A 16,610-nucleotide genomic window follows, 5' to 3' on the forward strand; every position below is an offset into this window, starting at 1 on the left:
TGATACGAGATTAGAAGTGAAGCAGTAAGAGGACGACGATTCGACGTTTCGCGTCATTTTCGTGTCCCAATTCTCCCTTTTTCTACAAACCAGTGCGTTCTACGGGACTTTCTTTTATTAATCAAACGGGTTCTCCTCTTTAAAGTACAGTTCGATCTCTCAATTAGGCACGTTTTTACTCACCGAGACCGATTTTGCTGCGCGTACGCTGGACCGCGGGCGGTGCGTTATGGTTTTCGGCCAGCGTCGCCAGGCAGAGGCCGTCGCCGTCGTGGAGGGAATCGAAGACGTTCACCGTCGACGGCTCCACGGGATACAGACGACCCACTCGGCCGCCGAGTTCCCAGTACGCCAACGTACACCATTCCCTCTGTCCCGTCTCACCTGCGAAAAAAAGAAAGGAGCGTTCATCAGTGAAAACAGTCGCGACTGGTTGATTCGACGACGGATCGCCCGTTCGCAAATAATTATTTTACATTTATATTAAATTTTTGAGTCTTTTATTTGCAATCTCTCAAACTCGCGTCTCTGCAGCATTCATCGTGCTTCAGCACGCGCTTTAGGTCTGTTTTTATCGAAATGAGCTACTTCCGCCAGAGAAGAGAGCTTCCAAAGAAAAATTCTAGTCATCAGATTTTCAGAAAACTCTCATTTCTGTGTGGCGGAAGTCGATAAGACGCCCCTTCGCAACGAGATCTTTTGTCGATGACACGACCCTTCTTCTCGGTAAAGAGATTTATGCAGGATGAAGCAACCGCAGGTGACCGGTGATGTCACAAAAAGGATTGATCGCTGGGGACAGGCCTAGCTTTTCCCCGAGGATGGCGCTAATGCTTTATTAGCAACAACTGGCATGATTTCACGCACTTCGGAGCTCGGACAATGGGCAACTATCAATATTTCGATAACGGGAAATCGATGTCTCATTGTATAGCCGCTCGTTTTGCAGTATCGGCGAACGACTTTATCCCAAGTAATATAAAATTAATAATTAGACATTATTAAATTAATAAGATTTAAAATATTTCAACATAATAAATCGATTCCTAGGATTTTGCACCCTTTGCTACCTCGCAGTTCCTTTATTTACAACATTTAGCTTTAATATCGCGATAATCGCCTTCCCACGAACGAGCGAATTTCTCGCCGTCCAAGTGCACAATCGAGGACGCCTCGGTGTTGCTCTCTTGCCGGTGATCGGTAACCCGCTTGATAACCGGTCTTCGTTCTGATCGGGCGGCAGGGATGTGTCTCCTCCGCTCGCCGGGACGTCGGGCCGCAGGCAGAAATTTCGTCGTACGCTCTCGCTGTTCACGACGAAGAGCGCGCAGCCTGCGACCGCCGAGAGAACGTCCTTATCGCGACCGCCATGAACGTCATTCGATTTCGAGGCCCCTGGCGGACATCGGGGCTTGGCTCGGCTTTGGCGGCTCTCCACGCAGCTTGATACGTGCGTGGCGGGTGTGTGAGTCTCGTAGAACAGCGATCTCACATACACACACATGCATGCAAGATAGACAGAGAGAGAAGGAGAGAGAGAGAGAGGGATGGAGCGCGGGCGGGGAGAAGGCGGGGGGGCCCCTTGCTTCCACCGCAGATAAAAATAGATATTACGAGTTTACCGCGGCGCCAAGATTGCGGGGTATCGCGACGATTACGTCATCGGTAGTAGCGCGAGAGTGGTTGGAGCAAGGACGCCTGTCGCGTCGCCCGCCGTCGCCACCGCCGTCGTCATCGACGTCGTCGAATTTTCATGTCTATCACGTGATCGTCTGTATCGTCTTTGTCCAGCAGCTGCTTGGGCCCGAGAAGCGTGTGAAATCAACCAGCGAGCTGGACATGTAAGTAATATATACGTGTCTGTCTGTCGGAGCTACCAGCAGTCGAGACAGACGCTAATGAGAGAGGATATCGTTCGATTCGATATCGAGCGATGCGAAGGAAAAAAAAATTGTGCAAGGGAAATTAAAGAAAATTGAGAAAATTTCAAGACAAAATTGTACGAGCGTAAAATTACGGCAGCGACTTGGGAAATTATCCGATTTCCAGACGGCGAAGTGGATAATAACGCGCATATATTACTCCTCACTCGCGATAATACGACGCCTCCTCCGCCGGAGGAGGAGGAAACGCACGCGGAGGAAGATCGCGAGAGATCATCGCGCGGGTACGTACGGTACGTACGTGGACGAGGTGCACATTCTGGCTGCGAGACATTCTGGTTGCGCAGCATCGCGAGTTACGCACAATAAGCGCAGTCAGTAAAATGTGGGGCAACGAATGTGCGCACGCGCGCCGTGCGCTCCACGCGCATGTGCTCGGAAAATTGGAAGCAGACCGAAAGCCCCCGTAATAAAGCAATTCTGTCGGTTCTCTGAAGATCGCGATAAAGGGGCAATTACGGAATTGACTGCAGCTTGCCGCGGCCGTCCCCGTTTCCTCGGCACCGAGAAAGAGAGAGAAAGAGGGAGGGAGAAGGGGGGAGGGAGACACGCGAGAGACGTACATCATCATTTCTAACGTCTGCTTCTTCTAGAGACGCGTGTCCGCGCGGTCTCTTTTATGTTCATCACTTGCTCTCGCATTCCCGAGGATTTCGGCCCGACTTGAAACAAACCGCTCCGCGAATCGGCGGATGACTGCGAGATGACTCGAGCAATTTGTCCTTTGCGCAACGCATTCTAATTATTATGACTCTATCGCTCGTGTACAATGCTAAGTCTGTCGAAATGCAAATTTTCCGTCAAATACTTTTTACACCGAAACGCTTAATTATGATAATTAATAATTGATAATACATATGCGACGCCAACGTGCCTCCTTGGTATAAAAATGTAACACGGCCTGTCTCATCTGATTAGAATTCAGACAGCTTTTTAATTTCGTAATGTAAAATGAATGTAGAATTCCAGCCTTTTAATTTAATTTAATAATATAAAGAAGCTGATTATTTTTTATCATATAAATTATAACGTCAAGTATTTTATAATTATTATAAGTTATTTTATAACATAAATTTCTGATTCTATCGGGTGTGCATGTGACAAAACGATAATTTAATCCTCGCTCTGCATACACACACACAACAGACATACACGCGCGATTTGCAAAATTCATTTTCTATATATGTATATGGACAGACATGATCTGGCTTCAGTATAACGGCGGACGCGGAATCGACGACGCACTAGGTATTTATCGTCCGCATCGTACGCGAGATCTCGAGTGTCGACCTTCTCGAGTCGCATACCGATCGCCGACGGTGCGGGGGGCGATATCGGCAAGGTGTTTGCACGGGAGCGATGTGTAAACATGGATGGGAGAAAAATAACGCGCAGTTTCTCTCTTTCTCCCTCGTTCCGAGACACGCGACACAGCGCCGACTGAAATGTCTGTGGAGTCGCGCGTTTGGAATGCGATATCATCGCGCATCGTTGCTACTGCCGCCGCCGCCGCATCGTCACTCATAATTTCAGGTTGAAATCCGGATAAAGCAAGATGAGAAAACGTGCGAGAGCAGCAACGCGAAAGGAATGATCAGGGAAGATCACGTGACGTCCGATCATTGATGAAAGATCGCTAAGAGCCAGCTGATCGCCCGCTCCAAGATTGACTGATCGACCAAGCGATCAGGTAAATCGCTCGCGTTGAGAGCGCCTCATCGGGGATGCGCGAAGAGCTCCCATTTTGACGAGATTCATTAACTGCCCCCGAAACGTATCGTTTCATGCCACGATAATGAGGCTCTCGCAGATGGTCGCACGTGTCCGGCATCGAGAATCGGCGCGATGTTGCACATGCATACGATGCACATGCACGTGAGGGGATAATTCGAGCGCTGGAAAAAATACGAGTGTGCTCGCGAAAATGACGGGAGGAAACCCCCGCTCTGTAAATTATTGCGGCGCGCAGGGTGAATAATGGAGGATAATAAATTTCGACGTACAAGAAGAGAGAGAAAGCGAGAGAGAGAGAGACGCGCGGAAACAAGTAAGGGGAGCAAGGGGGAGGGAGAGAAATACGATATCGTCGTTACCACACGTAAACCCAAAAGCGAATTCCCGAGAAATTGGATGCAATTACTTATCGAAGCGCCACGGGCCGGGTCGGCTGATCCGCAAAGAATAACGCCGGCGGCCTTCCGACTCCGCTCCGTCGTGAATACGTTCTCGCACAGAACGATCGGAGGGAGAAAAAAAGAGCGAAAGGGGAAGAAGGAGAGTTGTTTTGATCGGTTCGATATTTTACGTTTATAAATTATTCCAGCGCGACTTATGTTCGCGCCAAGTATCGATTTAACATCGATTCTACATCGTCGCGAGGTGGCGAGTGGCAAATCCGCCTCGCGTTTTACGCCGCTGCGGCCGATAAAGCGAGGCCGATTGTGAACGGTCCTTTAAACGTCGGATCGGTCTCGTCGGGTACGAACAACCGTGGCGACGCGACGCAGAGCCACCGAGTGCCAATGCGTTTTCCCGGTTGGGTCAAACACCCTGAGGCTGAGATAAGGTTCCCAACCTTGGCGTGGCCGAGCCAAGTAACTGCGTAATGTAGTAGGTGCACTTATACATGCACGTTGATACATGCATATGCACACATTGCTACGCTTTAAGAACTGTTCCGCGTTACGAACGTCCGTATCCGTACACGCGGCACGTTAACGATTCCGTGCGTGAAGTGATAACGTACACCAATGAAGTAGTAATCAGCGATACGACGTGAAACATTATCGCGGGGTAAAATAATCTTAAATTAATATTCGAATGTTATTCGAATTAATTCGTATCTTGAAAAACGAAGAAAATAATATAAAATAAATGAAAAGGAAGAAAGAGGCGTACGAAAAATGAAGGGGGGATGCAGATGGCAATCAAGAAAAAAGGAGCAATATCGTCATTGCAACCCTCGACCTAAAACTTAACTTTTGAGGAATTTAACGCAATTATTGATTTGCCCACAATATTTCCTCTCCTTAATAATAAATACAATTTTTCTTAATTTTCATATTCTTTTTACTAATCGTTTGTATGGTCCTTTCGAACTTTTGGCGAACTTCCCTCGATTCCGCCGAGAATCAACTCCACGATCCACATCCATTATTATCCGTTCGTGCATTTGAAAAAGAGCGAAAAAGTTGCGCGATTCGCTCTCGTTCTCGCACGCCCCGCGCACGACCCGCGGGGTCGACGGCAGTTCCGTCCGTCCGTCCGTATACATACATACATACGTACATACGGTAAAGGTAGTAAAAGGTAGGCAAAGGCGCATATATATATCGGCGCTCGGAGAGAGACGGTGACCCTTGTCCTTCAAACGGCCTTTCTACGAGCGCGCGCTTGCACCGTATAGGTGCAGCGCGTTGCATACCTAACGACACGCGTTCTCTCTCTCTCTCTTTCTGTCGCGTAGCTCGTAGGAAAGCCGGCCTTTCGCGTCCGCAGCGGCTGCCGATAACGGCTCCATTGCGATCGTGTCTCGCGAGAGAAACGTGCCCGTACACGGCTGTATACGTGTGCGCGTGCCGGGTGGGATACATAATATCCAACCAACACGTGTCGCCGCGTGTACCAATCGTTGCGAGAGCGCAACGACCGAACGCTCCAGCCGAATCGTGAATGTACCCCACGATTCTCCACTACCAGGAACGTACTTGCCAAATTCCTCACCTCCGTTGCGAGCGCACACCACGATACTCCCGAGATACGCCCGCTAGATGCATGCGAATCGCGCGCCACTTACGTTTGCGTGTGTGTGTGTGTGTGTGTGTGCGCGCGTTTCGATAGGCAAGACGAGTGATAGGAACTACGAGTTTAGCCGAGTGATGTTTACCCGCGATAAGATACGCGCGACGTGCCGCAGGCGTGCCATGGCGCCACTCTGTTGGCATTTTAGTGTTTCGAAAAGAAAACATCGGCGCCTCCCAAGTCGAAACTTCCAAACTAGCTTTCCAAGTCCTGTAATCTCGCCCATGTTTAATCGCCGCTTACGATTAACGGGAAAATCCCAGCGAAGGGGATGACTACCGATATACTGAAAAACCCAATTATCTACTTTCGACCGTTATCGTTTGCTTGTTTGTAAATTTTATCTCACTGGAGAGCGCCAGAAGTTCCCCCTTCCTTATCAGAAAGGCGCCTGTGTCAATTTTTGGACCAATCGCCCGCATAATTTCTCAACTATAGTCTCGTGTAGATTTTTCATTTAGAGATCGAAAACTCGATGCTGATCCTTGAGTTCGCGTGGACCTCGCTATCCTATTTTCTACGTGCTCGAAAGCTCGATTCGTTAGAATCAAAACGTCTCGGAATTAATCGCCGGAGCGTAATCACGTTGAGATATGGTGGATTGTGCGAAGTGCACGAGCCCCGCAAGAGCGACGCGATGCCATTCATCGTGATTTATCGCGCGGCCTTGCGAGGGCGATCGCGATCGCTGTATCGCGCCGTGAGAGAAGTGCGATAGTTTTCCCTGAATTTTGCGGAAAAGCCATTGCGCGTTCTACTTTGAGATTAGGAACAGCGAGTATCACGTAGCTCGTTCCGAGAACCGTTTGGCGGCGATTATTTTGATATCGATAATATTAATTTTCTTTTGTCGAGTTCACAGATTTAATAATTATATAATTATTATTAATTTCCACACGTCGAAATAAATTCGAATAAAATTGATATAAATAGAAGCAAGAGTTCTAAAAGCGAATGTCGCCACTCTCCTCCTCCAGATTACCGCCCCTGGCACCGTCTCGCGGACGTCTGTGCGGACGACGCGCGCGATCGAACCATCCAGACGAAATCGATAAAAAAACTCACATAAGGACACAGGTATACACGGCGAAGCGAAAAAGCTCTCTCTCTCAATCGAGGCGACGCGACGGTATCGGCGACAGGCCGGCAACGACAGCGGGGGGAGGGGAGGGGGGCCACGCGCGTCAGAGAGGCGACGGATGACCGCGTCAGTGAGTCGCCAAGTCGAGGACGGACGCCTTTTAAACGAGGAGCGAGAAAGGACCGTCGAACGGCGCCGGTGACGGCGACGGCGACGGCGACGGGATGCATCGTCTTGACTTTCACGCCGGGGAGACTTGCTGTCCGCGATAACGGCCGCGGAGTCGATTTCCGAATGAGTGTCCGAAAAAAATGACGCGAGAAGCGACAAGAAAACCATAAACCGTCCGCGTCGCGCGCCGCCCCGTCCGATTCGGAATGCATTCATCGTCGTCATCGCCGTCGCTCTCGTCGTCGTCGAGTTCCACTCGTTGCACGCAAACTTGACACGGGTGGCATAAATATCGGCGGAATAATATCGCGCGCGCCGCGCATACCGAGAAAAAATATCGCCCAGTGGTTTCTTCGATTGATGCGCGCGCGCGAGAACACCACGTCAATCGCGTATGCATGTATAAAAAAAGAAATAACGATTCGGTACATATTTTTCCCGAGTAATTCTTCAGCTTACATATAAATACGCGCGATAAACAGATGCGACATGTCGATACGCGGATTGTTTAATGAACGGCACGGTCTAAAAATAAATTTGTCGAGCACATCGCCGATGTGCGTTTATTGAAGACTTTGATCGCAATGTCGGAGTGTCGTCGCGTCGCGACGATCAAGCGCGGACGAAGCTCGCGCCGTCCGAGATTCGCGTGGAATTCTCTCCCGGAGAGAACGCCCACGCGAGTCGCGCAAAATTACACGGAGATAGGGGGCACGCACGGACGGACGTGTGAACAGGTGCATAGCACATGGGGGCACGAGGGGGAGGGTGTCGTTTTTTATCCTCCTTCAACCTCATTGAATCCTCCTGTGAGACTCCTCGTCAGTTGAAATCGGACATTTCCGCCTCTGACAGCAACCGATCTCAAGTCGATCCGCGAATCAGTCATCGAGAAGGCGAGAGCGCACGGCGCGTACACTCATATTACGCGCGTGTGCGCACATGCGCGGCCACGAAGGCGTAGGTCATCGGGTGTTTGCTTAAGTGCGTGTCGTATTATTGGAGAACGGTACTGCGAGAATATTATTGGCGCCTGCTTGGCAGCACCGCGGGGAATGCGGTGGCGCGTGTTGCACACGTACGGAATCTGAATAAAACGGAACGGGGAGAGACAGTAAAACAACGAGAGAGAGAGAGAGAGAAATGTGCATGTACGCGCATATATCGGGGCATCGGACATTGTGAAATAAGTAGGCGGGCGCGCCGCGAATAGTATCGTAATAAAATCGTTCGATTTATTTCGGATCCTCCCCGGGAGGGAGGGAGGGTCGGGGGCTGCGGCAAGAGGGTCTAAAAAAAGATTCCTCTCTCTCTCTCACTCTTCACTATTAAGCGCGCGGCGACAAGGCGCAGCAATGTTCAATTAAAAAGACACTTGGCACGCCGCTTATATTTTCGTTGGCCCTTATCGGCACTGCACGGCACCCTCCCGCCTTCCTCGATGCCGTTACACATCGCGCAGACTTCAGCAAACGTTTCGCAGAGGATCAATATTAATTAATTATGGCCGAAGCTCACTCGCGTTTGTCGTAATCACGATATTTGCAATGTAAATATTGATAGCGATCGCTTTTTATACAGGCCTATAAAAAGATCGATAAATTATGTCAATTAGGATTAAATAACACTGGAAAAACGTACCAGTTGATAGACGCAGTTAAAGCAAAAAGGAGAGAAAGAAATGAGGAAAGAAAGAAAATATTCGTTGCCGGTGAACGGGTGCACTTATGGCCGAGGGGGGGCTACGGGATACTCGCGAGACGCATAAAAATGCTCGCTCGTAAACGAATCGGGACGTGGGAAGGAGTACACAAACTAGCGCGGAATTCGGCAGCGGCGACGATCGTAAAAAAAAAGGGAAGAGGAACCCGCGAGCGGATTCTGAGATCGTCATCGTCAACGGTTCTCTCGAAGTCCAGCCCTCGTTTGCTCTCTTCAAGAGCATATCCATAAACGCGGAACGTGTGTGTGTGTGTGTGTGTGTGTGTTCAGGGACCCCCTAAAAGACGAAGAAATGAAAAAGAAAGCAAGAGAGACGGAATAAGATGGAAGATAGAGCCGCAAGGTCCCCGGCAATCCTAAAAAAGACCGGGCAGCAGCGGAAGTCTATCGTCATCATTATCATCGCGCGGCTTCTCGTCATTGTCCGCAAACAATGCGTACGTAAAGAGAGAAATACGCACACGATCGTCGAGCGACGTTAATATAGATTTACGTGTGCAGGCAGGCGCGCACGTAAACGCGTACGTACATATACGGGGGATACGTGTTGATGCTTCGTAATGGCAGAATAAAAGATGGCCCGACGCCAGTGAAGGCGCCACATACCAGGCGCCGCCTAAACCCGCTCTCTTCCACCGTCCTTCTCGCGCACCATCCTCCACTCGACGGCCTCCCGTCTCTCCGTCTCTATCGCCTCCCTCCTCCCTCTCTCTCTCCCTCTTTCTTCCTCTTCTACCGACCGATCTCTTTTCACCGCACGCGTCTCCGGCCTTCTTTTTCACGTCTATCTTTGTCCCGCTCGACTCGTCATGTCTGCTCGCTCGCTCCTTGCTTGCTCTCCTCGTCGGTAAATACGCACCCTCTCTCTCTCTCTTTCTCTCTGTCTGTCTTCCCTCAAAGCGCACTTTCCTGTCCTTCTCGTGCTGCCTTGTCCTTTCCATCTCCCCCCGCGCGTCCGTACCGCGGACAGCGTTCCTCTCCTCTCTCTTTCTCTCTCTCTGGCTTTCCTACCATCGCCCCTCTCCCCTCCTTGACCAATTCTTTGACCCTATACAAACAGGGCCGCGTGCACGCACAATGGAATGCGTGAGGCTCGTATGCGGCGTGGCGCGTGTGTGTATATGCTCGTGTTTGCATGTGCACACGATATGCACGTAACACGAGGCTACATCTTTTTTTTCGCAGGTTCGTCGAACGTCACACCCGCGGCGCGGGCCCCGCCGATCTCTCCTCTTTCTTTTTCGTTCTCCCGTGCCCTCCCTCTGCCGCCCCCTTCCTTATCTCTCGCTCTCGCACACCCGTTCGAGATGTGGACATCGAAATTGTGTTCGATAATTCGCGAGAGTGCTCCGGCGCGCAGTGGCGTCGGCAGCACGAGGAAGTCGAGAAATCGCGCTCGCGAGAACCGAGAAGGAACTTTGAAGCCTAACGACCGTTGATCTCGAGTTCGCGTAAAATGTGCGGCGAAGTTTGACGGTGAATTGCGATATCACGAGAATCCGCTAAAAGCCTTTGGCATAAATGAGTTTGAAAAAATTCAATCAATTCGAGGACACGCGTGCTCCGGATGAGCCAGTTAAAAAATTCCAGTAAACGACGCGAAATATATTTTTTAATCATGTAATCTTTTTTTATATAATATTAATTTTTTAATATAATAAATATACCATTTAATTGTATTCCTTGCGTAACCGTGTTTATCATCGACGGATTAACTGCGTTTCCCCTTTTTCTTTTCCGATCTTTTTCTCTTTCCTTGCCGGAAACGGGAATCAGGAGAGTCCTTGATTTATCGATCTGGGAATCGCTGAGAAGACGGACGATAGCGCTCGCTCTTCGTATCTGAAGTTTCGGTATCGTCGATTTTCCGTTCCGGAAAAAGCGGAGATAATGCGCGACGTAGCCTCGCAGATAAATCACCGCGACGTCGGCGCGCGACCCATTCGACGACGGAGAAGGAATGCTTAACTCGTAACGACTTTCGAGACGGCGAAAGTATGCGCCGTGTAACAACACATCGGAAGAAGCGCGCGCGCGTGCGCGTGTCCCGCGGCTGTTTTCTGCGATTTAGCGAGTGATTTAGCGGCCGCGTCGATCGATTCGGCGGGTAACGAGCTCCCTTGCCGCGAGTCTCGCTTTCCTTAACGGAGCTTCCGCAATCTCGAGTAGCGTAACGTTTCTCGCACGCTTGACAGCCATTAACGTTCCTCGCTTTATCATCGAACTTACCGAAGAACTCGCCATTGACGAACCGATATAATTATCGAGCATGCACATCGAATTGATCACCCTTGATTACGTTCATTCCTAATGACCATTCTAAACACGCATATTCAAATTCAAATATCGCGGTTTTGAAATGCTGCGGACGTTCGGAAAGCGTCACGTGACGTGGCGGAATGATTAGCCTAATTTAAAAATGAAAAAGTATTCTTGATGTAATTTGCATAATTTGATCAATTTAATTTAATTTATATCTGCAATCTGTAGTTGCGATCCGCATAAAATTTTAATACGTTTTCCATATAGAATTTCCGCAATCTGTAACAATTTTCTCGCGAAATTGCGATGCGCGTGGACTTTTGCGATGATTTCGAATGATGAACACCGCAGGGTATTTGGCTATCAATCCCGACCGGCGGACATCTGTGGCGGAGTGTCATTGCACCGCAGGAATTCCTACGAACGACCTTCATATTTTTTTTCATTCCACGCGTATTCGCGTGCGACACGCGTATCGCGTGACGACGCACAGTATGCGCGTCGTAATCGCGCGTATCGCTTCGATCAACGGACAGAAAGGGGGTTTGTTCGCGATCGTCGCGTTGTCGTTCTGGTCATGCCGAATGCAGCATGACGCTCGTGTTCGTCAGCGTCTGCCTTGATTTTCGATTCTGCCGGCGAAGCGTTCGTGGCAAACGGCGAGAAGCACGGAGGGATGTTCGTCCCTCCGAGCGAGGCGCGTGAATTAACACCGCGATAACAATCTAACGTGCCTAACTATTTTTTGCGTATATGGCGTGACTGCGTATCATTTTCTTTCGATATTTAAAGAATGGAATCGTGAGACCCGCGATCCTCCGATCCTTCCGGACACTCGAACGGTCCGACGAGGCGTAACTTATGGCGACGGTAGCAGCGGCGACTGTCTCTCTTACGCGAGCGAGCGAGCGCCTTTCTATCGATTGACACGTCCGATATCGATAATCCGCGCTGTGAGTGCGGTTCTTTTTCGACGAACGCTCACAAAACGAAACGAAAAAGATCGATACCACCGGGTGCAACGAGATTTGAGAGCGCGTCTCCTCCTCGGTGAGCCGAGAGCTATACCCGCGATCAACACGCGCGCGTGCGCGCGTTTGGAATTGCTACGGCAAAAAATCTGGGGCACGCATAGCGAAATTGCTTGACGATCATTAGCGAGCGCAAGAGCGGTGCGTTGCTTGCCGTTACGCGAGACTTAATTCCCGTCTTAAGTCAGTCTGTCTCCCCGCTGCTTCTCGGTCTCTCTCTCTCTCTCTCCCTCGTTCGGTTCTCTCGCGAACGCCGCTCTGCTCTCTATTTTCTCTCCCCCGTCGCGTCTCGGTCTCGGCAAATGCTCCTATGTATACTCGCTCTCTCTATCTCTTCGCGTTGCTTGCCCACCACCAGCACGCACCAGCGGAGCGCAAACACGATACGCAATGTCTGTCCGTCCGTCCGTCCGTCCGCCTGCCTGCCTGCCTGCCTGCCTCGTCCCGAGCTCAAACGTGCAGCGACGTTGCCCCTCGTACGCGTGGGACGCTAAGCAGTCCGAGGGAGAACCGTCGAGCGGATCTTCTTCGGGGAGTTCGGCCGTCAAGTCTCTCGTTTCTTATTATTTGTTTTTACTACGAAATTTATTTAATTTCGTGAATTTATTTTCGAGTAAGCAGGACAACTCATTACGCGTGATTTGTCACGTCGATACCATGTCTGTCGTGTGTCATCGATCATCGCGTCCGCGAGAAACGCATGCTTGCTGTTTTCGTTATGCGAAATTGCGAGAGACGCGTTTTTCCGGGCGCTCTTCGTCGGTGACGCAAGCGATCGTGGCGGCGGTAGCGGCGCTCGCGACCAATGCGATTTCGCGCGATTGCTCCTCGCAATATCGGAGGCTGCTGATTGAAACACTTGGCCCCGCGCGGCCCGATAGCAGAGGAGGCGTGAGAGCGGACTTCTCGGAAGAGCACGCGAACTTTGACAGATGGCCTCGTACGCGTACCTCTCCCTCCCTTCCCCGCCGTCTCCCACTGGGCTTCTGTCTCTTTCTCTTTCTCTGCTCCCGGGGAACAACATTTATTTCGTTCTCTCTCCGTGGCGCGCTGTATAATTTAATTATTAATTTAACGACGACAAAGTAACGATCGCGCGCGGACAATGAGCGGGCCAATTATCTCGACGCGACGCGATAGCGCTGGATGCCCATAAACCGCGAGCGGCTCTCGTATTATAATTTATATGCCGCGGGTATTTATGCACTCGCGCGTGCAGCCGCGAGCGCGTACGCGTACGCAAGACGCGCGAAATGCGTCTCGATGGCAGCGGCGGGCGGAACGCGCGGGTCCTCTCATCGTTGCGGCGAACCGAGGTTCTCCTTCTCGCCCTGCAAGCGGATCCTCCGCTTGCCTCTCCGTTTTCCCGTCGTTGCACGCTAACTCGGGGCATGCAAATTGTTCCTCGAAGATACTCTCGGCGTAATTATATAGGTCAATAGTGTTATCGACGAGCATCGCGATCACGTCCGTGTCGGCTCGTGAGCTCGCGAAGAGCGGCTTCGGGGAGCGCCGCGGTACGACGGGGTTGGAGGGGAAGGCGAGGGGGAGGCAGCGATGGTCCCGAATCAGGGCCGTAGTTACTACGCAGCAGCGTACTTGCCTTTCCTCTTTCTCGTCCAATTGGTGGTGGCAGGGAAAGAAAATTTTTTTATGGCGCGCGCGCCCGCGGTCGCGCGATATATTATGACACATTACTGAATTTCATAATCCGTGCAATGGTATATATCGTATTCAGAATTGCACAACTGATTCATAATCATGTAACGTATTACATGTGTGGCTCTAAGCTACTGCTATACGTTAGATTAGAATGATCGAGGAGGGAAATCCGTCTTCGAGTGATCGATCGTTTGGAACGCGCAGAAGCGATCCGCGCGCCCGCGTTTCCACGCGACGCCGAGAAGAACGTAACGATGGGACTCGGATATGCGAGTTAACGAGGAGCACTTCTGGATCTATTTTCGTTTGATCGAAAGATCGAGGCCGTCGACCCAAACGGATCTCACGAGTGGAGGGAGGGAGAGAGAGAGAGAAAGAGAGAGAGCTCAGACTGCTTTGCGACTCGCGATATTCGCGACTTTTTCTCACTTTCGCCCTCTCTCTCTCTCTCTCTTTCTCTTCGCACTCGACTACGAGGAGGACGATGTCGGCGACGACGACGGCGAGCGGCAATCAATCCGTCATTTTATTAAGAGGCTTATTTCGCGCCGCGATTTCATTCCCTCTCAAGTGGCCTGATCCAATTCGATTTCATGCCGGTTCCCTGCCCCGCTCGTGCGCGCGTGTGCGTGTCGCTTAGCGCATCACCATTGATGGCCGGGGCTCGTGTGCAATCCTTCGCTCGCGACTTCATTCGCGACACACGACGGGATCAAAATCACCCTTTGATCCTCCAGCCGCGGCACGTGCGGACGTTTTGTTCGAAATTATTGTATTATCGTTTTCGTGCAAGGATGATTTTACGACTATCTCGGATTTAAATCGCTGAATAAGACGAGGTAAACGCTAACTGATCGATGCATGAAAAGAAAGATAAATTTTATATTTTATATTTATAATTGTGATTTTTAAAATACTTAATTGTTCGATGCGTAATGAGGATAAGAAAGAGAGAAAACGGTGTTCGATAGAGCGAGAGAGTTTGAGATGTACGATTGTCGACAAGTAATGAGCCATGTGGAACCGATGAGTCAAACAAATCGCGATGACTGCAAAAATCGAGAAATAATAGATCTCTCACGGTCGAGCACGGTCGAGTTCGCTAATCGAAGCGCTTTAACCTTTGCGCTCATTTTCCCGCTTAACGAACCGTTAACTGTTAAAGCTGAAGGTTGATTAAAAATTATTACCGCGCGCGTCACGGTGTAGATCTCGTAAAGAGATTATTATCAGCGGTTTATCGCGTATGTTCGCCACTTATCGGAGTTATCGCAGAGGTTCGGATTCTCATTCAAACTTCTCTGAGGAAGAGAAGATCCATTAATCCTGCGCGAATTATATATCTCGCCAGAAAATCACCAGCCGCATTCATTCCTCTTCCTGGCAAGCCGAGAGAAATCTCTCCCCTTTAAGGACTTCGATCCGATGTCTCCAGCAGACTACTGGCCTTGACCCTCTCGCAGAGGGGTCACCCGCAGGAAGAAGATGTAACTGTCGCGAAAGTGGAAGCGAAACTTATACCGGAACAAATTTCCACAACGACTAACTTTGTCAAAAGTTTCCAAACCAGAAACGCAATAAATCCCACTTGCCATTTGAGATCAAACCGAACATATTATCATTATATTAATATATTATATATATTATATTGTGCAATATAACTGTTCTTTATAGTAGTTTGGGACCAAACAAGAACTCATTCACCACTTCGGGAAAAACATGGCTACTTCCGTTTGCTATTTAGGAGTAAAGTAAAAAATCTAGTCTCGTTTATCAGAAGAGATAAAATTGGACGTGTTACTTCATCCTGCGGGTGAATCATGCCAAAACGGATTTCTCTCGGCATTCACGAGAAAAAGAATGAACTCTGGCAGACGGTACTATTATCGCCGAGCAAAGAAGACTCGGCGGGATCCCAATTCAGAGAGCGGTCCCGGGAATCCGAATGAATGGAACAGGTCCGTCCATTTGCCTCGGTTATCGCGAGTCGAGAGAACCGAGGGGGATGCTGCCGCCGCCGCCGACAATGATCTCTGGATTGAGAGAAGGGATGCGGAGAAGGGTGCTGCGACAGTGACGGCGTGGTGGCGTCGCAGCGACGAGTGGAAGAAGCGGACCACGAGCAACCTGTTGCTTTTATGATGCCGGGGATACGACGACCGCGTGCGCGCCTCTCCTTTACTCTCCTCTCCTCCTCCTCGCGCGCGCGCGCGCTTTTGCCCGGCACCCACACGCAACATGTTGCAATCCCCCCGAACCTACGGTCCGTAAAATACTCGCGGAGCGTAACACATCGCGCGCTAGATCCAGCCATCTCGGCTCTCCAGAACGGCCTCGAGACGCCGTCCCGCGTGTAGGTGGACAATTTATCGCCGCGGGAAGTGCGGGAAACCCGTGCGTTTCTCGAGGCTCCTCCGAGAGCTATCCGAGACGAGCGATTCCGCGTTGGATATTTTTGAGAACATATGAGGCGGACAGACAGACGGAGAGACGGACGGATGAACGAACGAGTGCGTTTCGATCGATCGTCGACCGAAAGCCCGCATGGCAAAGCCGACCGAAGCGACCTGCAGAAAGGTAGGAGAGAAAGCAGGAAAGAGAAGGAAAAAGAAAGAGAGAGGGAGAGAGCGAGCGAGTGGAGCGCCAAAATAAATCAATAAAACAGGAAACCAAGTTGGGCACGTCAGATGCATATACACCTTCAATGCGTGACTGTATTACGTATACGAATACCGACGAGACGTGGCGAGACGAAGAGAGCGGCGCGATGCGCGAGAGGAGAGAAAGAGAGAGGAGAGAACCCCGAAGCAGACGAACGAGCGAGCGAGTGAGCGAGCGAGGTCGAGACACACGGCAGCTGTCTGGCGCCAGGGGTCCCCCTGTTCCCTCAAACAGTCGCGCCGAATGCCACCCACCTTAAGCCGGCCGGCCGACCTA

The 16,610-nt window shown here is 50.5% G+C and overlaps 1 protein-coding gene across 2 annotated transcripts in view; it reads right to left on the reverse strand.

Moving 5' to 3' along the window:
- Positions 1–16,610, reverse strand: part of LOC105278836 (mothers against decapentaplegic homolog 6) — a 56,417-nt gene that overhangs the window by 7,418 nt on the left and 32,389 nt on the right. For both annotated transcript variants that reach the window (XM_011338230.3, XM_026974123.1), the window contains one exon: positions 184–384. In XM_011338230.3, coding sequence (XP_011336532.2) covers positions 184–384 — 201 coding nt within the window. The remainder of the gene's footprint in view (positions 1–183; positions 385–16,610) is intronic.

Source organism: Ooceraea biroi, chromosome 12, assembly GCF_003672135.1.
Source record: "Ooceraea biroi isolate clonal line C1 chromosome 12, Obir_v5.4, whole genome shotgun sequence".
NCBI lineage: Eukaryota > Metazoa > Arthropoda > Insecta > Hymenoptera > Formicidae > Ooceraea > Ooceraea biroi.